Raw genomic sequence first — 14,398 nt, 5'->3', positions numbered from 1 at the left:
ATCTGGAGTGGCTTCTGCCTCTAAGAGGTCTCACCTTCCACCCAGAGCTCTTCCTGAGGTCTCCAGCTTCCTCGGGGCCCCACCCTGACCGTACCTCCTATTTTGTTGCCTCTACCCTGAAAGGTCGTCTTGAATCAGAAAGTTGGCCTCAGCTACTTCCCTGCACTTGTAGGACGTCACCTGCTCTCCTGGTCACCTGCGTTCCCCCTCTCAGGGTTCTGCATTTTCCTCAGGTCCCAGGTTTGCCTGCTTTGTTTTATTGTAGCTTTTCTGGCTTTCAAGTTTTCATACTTACCTTTTTTTTTTTAAGTACTGAAAAGTGAACCCGGGGGCTCATGAATGCTAGACAAATCCTCTACCATTATCTAGACCCTTTTTTAAAAGTTTTTATTTATTTATTTTTTGACCCAAAGTCTAAGTTTCCCAAATTAGCTCAAGCTTGCGCTCTATCCCAGGCAAGCCTTGAATCTCTAACATGCAGGGCCTGGAAGCCAGGGTAGCTTTGATTACAGCATGCATGTGCCACCAGGCCCAACCCATACTTAGCTTTTAGAGTTTTTTGTTTTGTTTTGTTTAATTTGGCTTCGCTGTATAGCTCTACATATTTAGAAACTTCAGTCTTGTCATTTCAGAGGTCTCCTTTGGCATTGATCTTTCTAGAGCTGTCTCCACTCATCACTAGACATTTCTACTTCCTTTTCCTGGAGTAGACACTTTGAACTCACCGTGTAAGAAGCCGCCTCCTCTAAGCCAGTTCCTGTGGCTGGCTCTAGTGTTTTACCTTTAATATCAACGGCAGGAACATGGCAGTTACTGTGAAAATGTGCGCTGAAGAAATAAATGACATCTTCTAGCAACCCACTCGCCTTTAGCTTGCAGCCTGTGGTTGACTGTGTCCTGTCTGCCGCCACATCGTGTCGGTTCTGTGACTGGTGGCTCTGTCTAGCTCTCCCTTCATTCCCTGCTGCCATTACGTGGTTTCTAGTTGTCTCCTTGATTAACCGACCTAGAGATGTACTGTCTAATACTTACTGGACACTTACTACAGGTCCTCCTATCAAATATATATACCCTCTTGTTACACACAAACACACACACACAACACCCTCATTAACAATTCTCACTGTAGTCCAGGCTGGCCTTAAATTCCAGGCCCTCCTGCCTCAGCCTCCAGAGTGCTTCATCTGACACCTCAGGAAGAAATTGCCATTATCCACACTTCATAAGTGCTACTGAGGCTCAGGGAATTGAGACAGACCTAGTTAGTGGCTGCGCTGAAACTCTAAGAGGTTAGGTTTCCTAAAAGAGTCTTGCTCTTTTCCCTGCCACTGAGTGAGTGACTGCCAGTGCTGTTCCTACACGAGCATCTTACATAGCTCACTGCAGACAGCGGGATACCTTCAGGCACAGCTTGGTGTACTCTTACACTTAGTCTCCTTAGCAGCTGAGCTTGTCCTTTCCTTCTGTTTACTCCTTTTCTTTTCCCCCCTTTATACTGAGTTGAATTCTGATGACAAAATACTCACAGCCCTCTCAGTAAAATTACTCCGTTTTATCTGTCTAAGCCTGTTGAAAACCAGTTTGAATATCTTATTTTCATTGCTTGCTCCGTGCTTATCTCCAACTGAACGTTCTAGTAGCACTTGACACTTTTAATTTGTAATGTAGTTATTGTCTTGTGTTTTAATCTCCTTGCTAAGACTGTATTCTTGACTTGAGCGTTTATGGTTTTTTTTTTGTCTGTAACTTAGTGTGACACATGCTTTTGATGTGTGTGCGTTTCAATGAGTATCTGCTGAGGAAATGAAAAGTTTAACTGCTGCTCAGCCCATTAACCACAAGATCTTGTATTGCAGCTTTGGGTGTGCTGTTTCTCATTTCTGCCTGGCTCAGTAGTTGGTTATGTCAGTGAATATATATATAAGCTGTATTTGAAAACCTGGTGAAAATACCTAAGATCCAAGAATTTGGAGGGTTTTTTTTTTTTTGAAGCATTTTTTAAAAAACAGCTGATTTTGGGTATTTTACTTGGAGCCATTTTATTGATTCTAAAGTGTTTTTGTGTGCTGAAACTTCAAATATAGGTTTTTTTAAAAATCTCCTTGTCTGGTGATTTTTAGAAGCAAGTGTGGTGATGAAGGTAGTAACTTTTGGTCAAATCACCTCTTAGAATAAGACCCTCAGTTTACAGCTTTGTTTTGTTTTGTTTTAAAGATTAATTTACTTATTTTATATATGTGAATACACTGTTGCTCTTTTCAGACACACCAGAAGAGGCATCAGATCCCATTACAGCAGCCACCATGTGGTTGCTGGGAACTGAACTCAGGACCTCTGAAAGAGCAGTCAGTGCTCTTCACTGCCGAGCCATCTCTCCAGCCCTGCAGCTTTATTTCAGAGGATAGGCTCAAGTTTCTATAGCTCCCATTCAGTTATTTCAGTGATGCTGAAAGTTTTTGGGGGTTTTTTTTTTTGTTTTTTTTTTTTTTGTTTTGGTTTGGTTTTTTGTTTTTTCGAGACAGGGTTTCTCTGTGTTGCCCTGGCTGTCCTGAAACTCGCTCTGTAGACCAGGGTGGCCTCGAACTCAGAAATCTGCCTTCCAAGGGCTGGGATTAAAGGCCACTTCCTGGCAAGTTTTTTGTTTTTTTGACATGAGGAAGGGTCAGCAAGATGGCTCAGCATATAAAGAAAGGCACCTGCCATTCAAGGCTGAGGGCTTGAGCTTGAGCCCTGGAACCTTTATAGTAGAGAGAACCAGTTGACACAGCATTGTGCTCTGACCTTCGCATGCACACCCTGGTGTACACACACACACATACAATGATAAATGTTTAAGGTGATAGGACCAGTGAGACAACTTGGCAGTAAGGGTATTTACTGCTAAGCCCAACAACCTGACTTTGAACCCCTGGACCTACACGTGGTAGGATTATAGAACCATGACACATCTGCGAGCTGTCATATTATCTCCCCATGTGTGCCATGGCATACTTGTACCCAGACACACACGCACACACAATGTTAAAAATTCTTGTAGTTTATTTTTGTTTGCATATGTGTATGTACGTGAGTGGGTACAGGGAGGCCAGAAGCTGTAGGTAAAGGCATTTTGCAAGATACCTGATTGGTTATATCAGTGTTGGGATCTGAAACCTGATCCAACAACAAGGAGGCTTTTTTGTTTGTTTGGTTTTTGTTTTGGGGAATAAAAACAACCTTTTTTTTTTTTTTTTTTTTTTTTGGTTTTATGAGACAGGGTTTCTCTGTATAGCCCTGGCTGTCCTGGAACTCACTCTGTAGACCAGGCTGGCCTCGAACTCAGAAATCCACCTGCCTCTGCCTCCCGAGTGCTGGGATTAAAGGCGTGTGCCACCACGCCCGGCTAATTAATGGAATTCTTGAAGTTAATTATTTATAAAGAATAAAACTTGTAAACAATACTATCCTTTGGTCAAAGATATGGTCCTACACAGGCAGAATGTGATGATATATAAGAAAGTCAAAAGTGGGGCTGGTGAGATGGCTCAGTGGGTAAGAGTACCTGACTGCTCTTCCGAAGGTCTGGAGTTCAAATCCCAGCAACCACATGGTGGCTCACAACCATCCGTAAGGAAATCTGACTCCCTCTTCTGGTGTGTCTGAAGACAGCTACAGTGTACTTACATATAATAATAAATAAATCTTTAAAAAAAAAGAAAGTCAAATATGGGACTGGAGAGATGGCTCAGTGGTTAAGAGCACTGACCATTCTTCCAGAAGTCCTGAGTTCAATTCCCAGCAACCACAAGGTGGCTTACAACCATCTGTAATGGTATCTGATGTCCTCTTCTCGTGTCTCTGAAGAGAGTGACAGTGTACTCCTATACATAAAATAAATACATTTAAAAAAAAGAGAAAGTCAAAAACAGGAAATTCAGGATGGCGGTTATGTTTGGAGGTAAGGTAGGTGGAGGTGAAGTGAGAGCCGTGTCAAGGGATTTCTTCCATGGATATAATGATTATTTCCTGTGTTGATAGTGTGTAGGTAGGCTTATATTTTATTTTTATTGTTTTTTTTAAGAGATTTATTTATGTATGTGAGTACACTGTAGCTGTATAGATGGTTGTGAGCCTTCATGTGGTTGTTGGAAATTGAATTTTAGGACCTCTGCTCACTCTGGCCCAAAGATTTATTTATTCATAAGTACACTGTAGCTGACTTAAGACGCACCAGAAGAGGGTGTCAGATCTCATAACGGGTGGTTGTGAGCCACCACCACATGGTTGCTGGGATTTGAGCTCATCATCTTTGGAAGAGCAGTCGGTGCTCTTACCCGCTGAGCCATCTTGCCAGCCCTTATTTTTATTGTTATCTGAACTGTTTATAATTTTGAGTTCAGATAGTATAGTCCCCCCTTTCATCTCTACTCCTTAGTTTCTTTCTCAGAGTTATTAAAGAATGAAAAGCCTGCTGTTGTATCTGACCCTTTCCAGTGATATATACACAGACAGGAAGTTATTTATGTAAAATGTTTTCTCTCGTGTTGAAAAGTAAAATAACAATTCAGTTTCTTTTGCATAGTTTTCTTTATGTAGTTTTATATTCTGTCTCTTCTTATGTCTTTGAGATAATGTTGCATTAATATATTATGTAGTTTTTAATAAAACAGGTTCTTTTGTCAATGGTAGTGTCATTATGCTCTATTTTAGACTTTATTTCCATATATATTTTGTTGTTGTTTATCATCTGCTTAACCAGCAGGACATCCAGGTCTCTCCCTGACCCCTCTGTGTTAATTCTCCTTAAGCTTCCTGTGGAGTTCATCTGTAGCTCCTCTCAGTGCTCTCCGGTTTGTGGGTCATGTTTCCTTTGAGGGACTGTGGGGGAGGCAGAGTTGGCCTTTGGAGCTTAGGTTTGAATGCTGCTTCTACCTCTTACTAGCAGTGTAATCTTGGGTGTTCGTCATTCAGTCCTGAGTTGTAAAGGGAACCAAATATTCCTTTGCTTAGAAAGTCCTGTTAATAATGGAATGGGTCGGGGCTGGAGAGATGGCTCAGTGGTTAAGAGCACTGACTGCTCTTCCAGAGGTTCTGAGTTCAAATCCTAGCAACCACATGGTAGCTCACAACCATCTGTAACAAGATCTGACTCATTCGGGGGTGTCTGAAGACAGCTACAGTGTACTTATATATAATAATAAATAAAATAAAAAAAAAGAATGGAATGGGTTAAAGTGCCTAATCTAGGAAGCACTGTAATGGGTTAGCTCTCTTTATTCTATCATCAGTTGCTCACCTGTCTGCTACCGATGTTCCTGCTAATCTCCTAATGGTTATACCAGCCTCCATCACTGACCTCCTCAGACCTTAGTCTCTCTGGCCATGGTAGAAGCCTCATTCTCACTTTCAGAATCTGCTCTTTCAAAGGCTGTTCTCCCGGTTCCCTAGTGTCTTAGGACTTCATTGCTGTGAGAGGCACCACGACCAAGGCAACTCTTAAAAAGGAAAGTATTTAACTGGGGCTGGCTTACAGTTTCAGAGGTTCAGTCCATTATCATCATGGCAGGAAGCATGGCAGCATCTAGGCAGATGGTGCTGGAGGAGGAGCTGAGAGTTCTACATGTTGATCCAAAAGCAGCCAGGAGGAGGTTCTGATTCCGCACAAGGTGGAGCTTGAGCATAGGAGAACTCAAAGCCCACCTACACAGTGATGCACTTCCTCCAACAAGGCCACACCTCCCTATGACCAAGCATTGAAACACATGAATCTGTGGGGGCCAAGCATATCCAAACTGCCATACTTATGATACCCCTTGAATTGCAACTGCCCTCTCCCCAAAGTACCAGGGCTCTTGCACAGCTAGGACAGAGGTGGTGGTGAAGATTAGCCTCCCACCTGCCTGAAACTGTGACTTTCCTGTGTCTTTGTTGTTTAGACACAGTTACTGTCTTGGTCAGGACTTGCTTGCATAGCCTCATGCAGGAATCTTCCCCTTGAGGCTCATTTGCCATATCTTCCTTTTCTTACCACAGAGAATCTGCATCCGGACGCGTATGAAATCAGGTTGTAGGTTCTTTCTCATGAGCTCCCAGGCCCCATATAAATCGGGATATGGCTTGACATCTGTGACTGCTAAGTTTTATGACAGTCAGGAGGCCAGTGTCTCCTGAATGCCAGAGGATCTCAGAAGGAAGTGGACAGTTGTAGTCCAGGCAGGCTGCCCATCAGGCTGGAGAGATAGCTGAGGCTCACAGCCAGGTAGGATGCCCTGCTATTATTCTATTATTCCCACTTAGAGGAGACATTTAAATAGCATTTTCCATTACAACCCAGTTTTCACTAAGTTATCTCACGTAACTCTGAGCCCCACTGCAGTATTCCACTTCATCTCTCCAGTTAAGAAACAGCACTAGAGCCGGGCGTGGTGGCGCATGCCTTTAATCCCAGCACTTGGGAGGCAGAGGCAGGCGGATTTCTGAGTTCGAGGCCAGCCTGGTCTACAAAGTGAGTTCCAGGACAGCCAGAGCTACACAGAGAAACCCTGTCTCAAAAAACCAAAAAACAAACAAACAAACAAACAAAGAAACAGCACTAGAGCAGGGCAGTGGTGGCGCACTTGGGAGGCAGAGGCAGGTGGATTTCTGAGTTCAAGGCCAGCCTGGTCTACAGAGTGAGTTCCAGGATAGCCAGGACTGCATAGAGAAACTCTGTCTCAAAAAACGGAAAAAAAAAAAAAAAGAAAGAAAAAAAAAAGAAACAGCACTAGAAATGTGGTCACAAGATGGGGGTGGAGCTCAGAAGTAGAGTGCTTACCTGGTGTAGACGAAGCCCCAATCATTAAGCCATAAGGAGAGTAGGAGTGGGGTTTGCCTAGCATGTGTAAGACACACACACACACACACACACACACACACACACACACACACACACGAAAGCAAAACATGATCACATTGAAAGCATAAGCATTTCTCTCACCCATACAAATTACCCTCTTCCTTGCTTAAAAGACTGTCTTATTGTTCAGAAGAGTTCATCTCAGTTGTCATAATTAAGGGGTTTAATGTTAGAGAGTGAAGTCCACAGTGTTGAGTATTTTCATTTAAAATGAGACCTTAATGCTCTAGGTTTGTGTGAACTATAACCAGTTGTATGTATAAGTATGTATATTTGTATGTGTGTGTGTGTATGTGTGTATGTATATAAACATCTGTGTATCCCAAACATATGTATCTATGTTGGTTTTTCTCAGAGCCGCCATGGATACTGCTAGCCATAGCCTTGTGCTTCTGCAGCAGCTGAACATGCAGCGAGAATTCGGCTTTCTGTGTGACTGCACAGTTGCTATTGGGGATGTTTACTTCAAAGCCCACAGAGCAGTGCTTGCTGCCTTTTCTAACTACTTCAAGATGATTTTTATTCACCAAACAAGGTAAGAAGGGGCTTTTGTAAATGATAATTTTTTTAATATTTACAATTATATCATTTAAGGCAGTGGTTACTCAACCTTCCTAATGCTGAGACCCTTTAATATAGTTCCTCATGTTGTGGTAACCTCCAACCATAAAATTATTTCGTTGCTATTTCATAACCATAACTTTGCTGTTATGAATCGTAATATAAATATCTGATATGCAGGGTATCTGATAGTTGACCCCGTGAAAGGATTTTTTGACCCTAGAGGGGTTGCAACCCACAGGTTGAGAATCAATGTTTAAGGGCTTATTATTGGGTTATCCTAATACAAATTTTTAATTATAATATATATACACACACACATATCAGTATTAAACTCAGTACATGGTATCCATGGTAAAACATACTTAATAAAAACAGGTATAACTCAAATTGATTAAAGGCTTAGCCCAGTCCAGTGTGGGGCTGTATTCCTTTAATCTTATCACTCAGGTAGCAGAGGCAAGGGGATCTCTTAAGTTTAAGGCCAGCTTGTCTACATTGTGAGTTCTAGGCTAACCAAAGCTGCCTAATGAGATCCTGTCTCAAAAAACCCACTACCAACAAAAAAGGCTTAGCCAATACCCAAACATGAAGTCCTATAATGTAAGTTCCACTGTTATGCTGGTGGTAGCTGAAAAAAGGCAGCTGAGACTGAGCTGTTAAATGGCCCATCCAGGAGTAAATAGCTGATGGGTTGGGCTCAAGTGTAAGTCTGAAGTTAACCTGTGTGCTTAAGCACTGGGCTGTTGATACTGGTGTAACATCATTTCAGTGTCACATTGTCCCATCACAGATGGACATCACCAGTCAGAGTGTTTATTTCACATTTTCTGTTTTTGTGTTCTTTTGCATTTTTTGAATTTTGGTAGTATGGGAATTCAAATTCTGAGCTCTTGGAAAGATTAATTTTAGTCTAGTCTATGTTTAGACAGTTCTAGACTATTGCTTACTCGCTTGCTTGCTTGCTTGCTTGCTTGCTTGCTTATTTATTTATTTATTTATTTATTTATTTATAAATTTTGCCATAGAGTCTTACTGAGTTGCCCAGGCTGCCCTTGAACTCACTCTGTAGCCCAGGAGGACCTTGAACTTGTGATCTTCCTGCCTCAGCCTTCTGAGTAGCTAGAGCCATAGCCCAAGCCACCAGGCTTGGTACCCTGTATATTTAGTGGGTTGTTGGGTTTTTTTTTTTTTTTTTTGCTTTTAAAGGACCTTACATAAAATTGAGGTATCAAATCCCAGTTATATATATTTTATTTAACTGTTCAATCATTTAAATATTTTCTCTCTCTCTCTCTCTGTGTGTGTGTGTGTGTGTGTAGATTTTCAAGAAATCTATAGTCTGATAGAGAATTAAATGTAAAGCAAATAATTGATGTGTCTTGTGTTAGACCCTCCCTGGTGCTGTGACAGATGCCTAAGAAAACAAGGATGTGTTGTGCTTGCAGCCTCAGGCTTTAGTGCACTTGCAGCTGCCTGGCGCCCATGACTTTAACACTGGGAAGGCAGAGGTACCATGAAAGAAGGCGTAACAGGAAAGCTACGCACTTTGTAGTAGGCAGGCACTTTGTGGTATGCAGTGATGACCGGGACTAGATAAGCAGCCCTGGCATGAGCGGCTCTTCTTCCACTCTTCTTCCACCTTGGCCCCATCTCCCAGTGTCTCCCACCTCCAAGTAATTCAGGCACATGACATTGTGACTCTGTGAGTGGAGACTACACCGGTGAAGCCAGAGTCCTCGTGACCTAGTCACTTCCCCAGAGCCCATCAGCTGGCCACCAAGGCTGTAAGACTGTACACCTAAGCTTTCAGGGGATAGTGCATGTTCAAGCCCTAACACTTTGAGTTTTCTTGTCTGTTAAATGCTGCAATAATACACTCTCCTTCTGGGTATTAAAAGAGTTCAGTGGATTAGTGACATTAAAGTGTTTAGAGCAGAGCTTTGTCGTTAGTAAGATGGTGTCAAACATCAGGTGTACACAAAGTAGAAGACTTCTAGCAGGCCTGTTTTCAGAATTTTGAAACAGACTTTACAAATCTGAAAAATGAAGAGTCTTTCAGATGTTGCAGAGGAATATAAGGAGGGGTATTAAAATAATAAGGAGGGGAAATAGCATGGATCACGATTTGGTCCATAATATTTATGTATCACTGTTAAACTCAGTTCATGGTATCCATCGTAGAGCATACTAATAAAAACAAATATAACTAAGATTAATTAAAGGCTTAGCCCAGCCAGGTGTGGTAGCTAATGTTTATATTCCTAGCATTTTAGGTACAGAGACAGGAGAATCACTGTGAGTTTGGGTCCAGCCTGTACTATACTGCAGTACCAGGCCTGGACTACATATTAAAACTCTGTCTTAGAAAAAGAAAAAAGAAAGAAAGAAGTTGTCTTAGGGTTTTACTGCTGTGAACAGACACCATGACCATGGCAACTCTTTTAAGGACATTTTTTTGTTTGTTTTTTTGAGACAGGGTTTCTCTGTGTAACCCTGGCTGTCCTGGAACTCACTCTGTGGACCAGGCTGGCCTGGAACTCAGAAATCTGCCTGCCTCTGCTTCCCAAGTGCTGGGATTAAAGGCGTGCACCACCACTGCCCGGTATAAGGACAATATTTAATTGGGGCTGGCTTACAGGTTCAGAGGTTCTGTTCATTATCATCAAGGTGGGAACATGGCAGCATCCAGTCAGGCATGTTGTAGGAGGAGCTGAGAGTTCTGCATCTTCATCTGAAAGCTGCTAGCAGAATACTGACTTCCAGGCAGCTAGGATGAGGGTCTTAAAGCCCACACCCACAGTGACACACCTATTCCAACAAGGCCACCTAGTGCCACTTCCTAAGCCAAGCATATACAAACCGTCACAGAAGCAAAGGTGATATAAAATGATATAAAAATGATATAAAATGATCATTCAGACAACAGAGTAGATAAGATGGCTAGAAAGTGTGGCACAGTACAAAGATGAGGTTGGAGTGAAATCCTGCTAGAGGTGTTTTGTCTCTGATGTGACACCGTAGATTACACTCACCACATTATAAATGCTATCTTCCACCCAGTCTGCTCTGAGCTGTGAGTTGTTTAGCTTCTAAAGCACCATCTAAACACAGGCATTGAAGGAGTTAGAGAGACAAGAGTGTGGAGCAGAGACTGAAGGAATGACCAGCTGGAGACTGCCCCACCTGGGGATTCATCCCATATCTAATCACCAAATGCAATCACTTTTGTGGATGCCATCAAGTGCTTACTGACAGAAGCCTGTTATAGCTGTCTCCGGAGAGGCTCCACCAATGCCTGACAAATACAGCGGTGGATCCTCACAGCCTAACATTGGACTGAGCACAGGGTCCCCAATGAAGGAGCTAGATAAAGTACCCAAGGAGCTGAAGGGGTTTGCAGCCCCATAGGAGGAACAACAATATGAACTAACCAGTACCCCCCAGAGCTCCCAGGGACTAAACCATCAGTCAAGGAAGACACATGGTGGGACTCGTGTCTCTAGCTGTATATGTAGCAGAGGATGGCCTAGTCAGTCATCAATGGGAGGAGAGGCCCTTGGTCCTGTGAAGGCTGGATGCCCCAGGTAGGGAATGCAGGGCCAGGAAGCAGGAGTGGGTGGGTTGGTGAGCAGGGGGAGAGGGGAGGGGATAGGGGGTTTTCAGAGGGGAAACCAGGAAAAGGAACATTTGAAATGTAAATAAATACCTAATGAGGTGAGGCCTGCCTTGTGTTGTGTTTGTATTGATCAAACATCTTTAGGTAACAGAATTTACACCCCCAGAATGCATGTCATAGAACATGCTGGTGAGTAGACAGAGTGGATCAAAGAGTGAAACCTGAGAGAGGAAGCAGGGATGTCAGGAATGAAGGACTAGAGAAACTAGATTGTCAATATCCTGGCTCCCAGAATAAACTGCTTCAGGGGAACAGTGCACCGACGCTGCCCACCGTTTCTTCAAGTGCATCATCTCCCTTTGGTGCGCCTGCTCTTAAGTTCACTGACTTCTGCCTTGTTATGCTATCTAGTAACCATATTGCCTTTGAAATTCCTAGGATGCTTTTCAAAATTATACTTGTATTTACTTGTGAGTTAAAGATTTAGAACCAAAACGTTTCATTTACATTTTAAACATTAACAGTTTCATTATATACCTTTAAAAATATGAATATTTTGTTGGTTTGGTTTGCTTTTGGTTGTTTGATTGTCATTTTGTTTTTTAGTTTTTAAGATTTTTTATGTGTATGAGTGTTTTGTCTGCATGATGTGAGCTGTTATATGGGTGCTGGAAACTGAAGCCAGGTCCTCTGCCAGAGCAGTGAGTGCTCTTAAGCACTGAGACATCTCTCTAGGCCCCTGGTTTTGGTTTTCGGAGGAGGGTCTCTATAATTAACACTTTAAAATCATCCAGCTAAATGGCAGTAATTACATTCATATGCCTTGTATATGGGTGTGTGGCCTGAATGATGTCTGTGTTCCACCTGCATGCCTGGTGCGCACTAAGCCAAAAGAGGGCATCTGGTCCCCTGGAACTGGAGTCACAAACGATTGTGAGGCACCATATGGGTGCTGGGAATCAAAACCAGGTCTTCTAGAAGAACAGCAAATATTTTTAACCACTGAGCCCTTTGTCCAGCCCAGTTCTGTGTCTTTGTAAGTGTTGTCTTAGATGTTTCTTCTTTTGCTGGTTTTGGTTTTTTTCAGAGAGGGTTTTCTTTATCCCTGACTGTCCATGAGTGCTGGGACTAATGGCCCGGTTCTGATTTAGATATTTCATGAATGTGGTACCATACAATTTTGGGCCTTTTGTGTCTTTTCTTTTCTTTTTTCTTTTTTCTTTTTTTTTTACTTAGTATGTTTTCAAGAGTTCAAAGTTATAACCCATCCCAGAAGTTCCTTGTCCTTGGCAGGATGGCGTGCGTCATGTTTTTACAGCCTGCTTTGCTAACCCATTGTTTTTCTCTTCCTCTCTTTTTTTCTTTTATTATTTCTTTTTTGGGACAGGGTCTGTCTATGTAGCTCTGGCTGTTCTGGAACTCTCTATTTAGACCAGGCTGGCCTCAAATTCAAAGAGATTCACCTGCCTCAGCCTCCCAAGTGCTTGGATTAAAGGCTGCACCACAACACCTGACTCCATTCATCTTTGATGGGTATTTAGTTGTTCCCAGCTTTTAGCTACTGTAAATAATGGTATCGTGAACACCAGTGTACAGGCATCCTTTCCAGTTTCTGTGTTAGTTGCTTTCACTGTATGTTCAGTGTAAACGCAGAGCACTATTTTAGTCACTAGTCTCTATCCTCTTGTACCTAGAGTAGTCTGTACTGCTTAGGAGTCACCTGGTGGTGAACTAGTCTGAGCATCTCTGCGTTTCCTGCTGTTAGGCAGCAGGTTGGACACACAAAGCCTTGTTGATGAACCATAAAAGCAGTTAAATTCGAAGACTGATTTTTCCTGTTGTGTTTCATCAAGGCAGATTGCCAGGTTTAAACCTCTAGGGGAGAATTTGTTTTAACCTAAGATTGTTAGAAACCAAAAGGCCAACTAGATTGTATTTCATTTTGTTTGGGTTTGTTTTTGTTTTAACAGTGAATGCATAAAAATACAACCAGCTGACATCCAGCCCGATATATTCAGCTACTTGTTGCATATTATGTACACAGGAAAAGGGCCAAAACAGATTGTGGATCATAGTCGTTTGGAGGAAGGGATCCGATTTCTTCACGCTGACTACCTTTCTCACATTGCAACTGAAATGAATCAAGTGTTCTCACCAGAGACTGTGCAGACATCTAATTTGTATGGTATTCAGATTTCAACAACCCAGAAAACAGCTGTCAAACAAGGGCTGGAGATCAAAGAAACTCCTCCCAGTAGCAGTGGAAACAGAGCTGCTGTCCCAGGTGACCACCCCCAGCTGCAGCTCTCTCTGGCAATTGGGCTAGATGATGGCAGCGGTGCGGAGCAGCAGAGGACCCATCCTGCTGCCCAGGCCGTGGAGGAGCACCAGAAGCCCCCAGTGTCCATCAAGCAGGAGAGATGTGATCCAGAGTCTGTGATCTCCCAAAGCCACTCCTCATCCTCATCAGAGGTGACTGGCCCCTCTTTTACAGAAAACAGTATCAAAGTCCACTTATGCCATTACTGTGGGGAGCGCTTTGAATCCCGAAGTAACCTGAGACAACACCTCCATACCCACGTGTCCAGATCTCTCCCGTTCGGTGTCCCTGCTTCCATTTTGGAAAGTAATGACCTTGGTGAAGTGCATCCACTTAGTGACAGCAGTGAGGCTCTTGAATGCCGGAGGCTCAGCTCCTTCATTGTCAAGGAGAATGAGCAGCAGCAGCCATCACCTGAGCACTCGAGCCGAGGCACCTCAGAGCCTTTGCAGATTAGTCAAGTATCTTTGATCTCCAAAGACACAGAGCCAGTAGAATTAAACTGTAATTTTTCTTTTTCAAGGAAAAGAAAAATCAGTTGTACCATCTGTGGTCATAAATTTCTTCGAAAGAGCCAGTTACTGGAACACATGTATACACACAAAGGTAAATCCTACAGATATAACCGTTGCCAAAGGTTTGGAAACTCATTGGCCCAGAGGTTTCAGCAGTATTGTGACAGCTGGCCCGATGTCCCCTTAAAAAGCTCTCGCTTGTCACAAGAACATTTAGACTTGCCTTGTGCCTTAGAGTCAGAGCTCACACAAGCGGGTGTGGACACCATCCTCGTTGAGTAGCAGCTTCTCGGGCAGAACTTTTATACTGATCTTGGAGGAGATTTACACGCCATTTCTAATCATAAATTAGTTAGTTAGCTCCTCATGGTCTTTTGACTTAAAATATTATCTGTTGTGTGTTTTGAGGTTGAACAAACCAGTTCTCATTATAAGACATGGCTATTAAACATAACTTTCAAATTATCCTATGAGCTTTTCTATACATTAAATCATAATTTGAAAATCAG

At 42.7% G+C, this 14,398-nt stretch overlaps 1 protein-coding gene across 17 annotated transcripts in view; it reads left to right on the top strand.

Annotated features, from left to right (window-relative positions):
• Zbtb25 (zinc finger and BTB domain containing 25) overlaps positions 1–14,398 on the top strand; it is a 21,315-nt gene extending 6,917 nt beyond the window's left edge. For 3 of the 17 annotated variants that reach the window (XM_006515397.2, XM_030246517.1, XM_006515393.2), the window contains exons 2-4: positions 6,013–6,238; positions 7,230–7,409; positions 13,025–14,397. In XM_006515397.2, the coding sequence (XP_006515460.1) occupies positions 7,237–7,409; positions 13,025–14,171 (1,320 nt within the window). In that variant the 5' untranslated portion in view covers positions 6,013–6,238; positions 7,230–7,236 and the 3' untranslated portion in view covers positions 14,172–14,397. Of the gene's footprint in view, positions 1–123; positions 241–3,223; positions 6,239–7,229; positions 7,410–13,024 lie in introns of those variants that run through there. The other 14 variants (XM_030246520.1, XM_030246518.1, XM_006515400.2 and 11 more) reach the window with 9 other exon arrangements.

The sequence above is a fragment of the Mus musculus genome, chromosome 12, assembly GCF_000001635.26.
Source record: "Mus musculus strain C57BL/6J chromosome 12, GRCm38.p6 C57BL/6J".
In the NCBI taxonomy this organism is placed as follows: domain Eukaryota; kingdom Metazoa; phylum Chordata; class Mammalia; order Rodentia; family Muridae; genus Mus; species Mus musculus.
The sequence above is the reverse complement of the archived record's forward strand: the minus strand, read 5'-3'. Positions and strand labels throughout refer to the sequence as shown.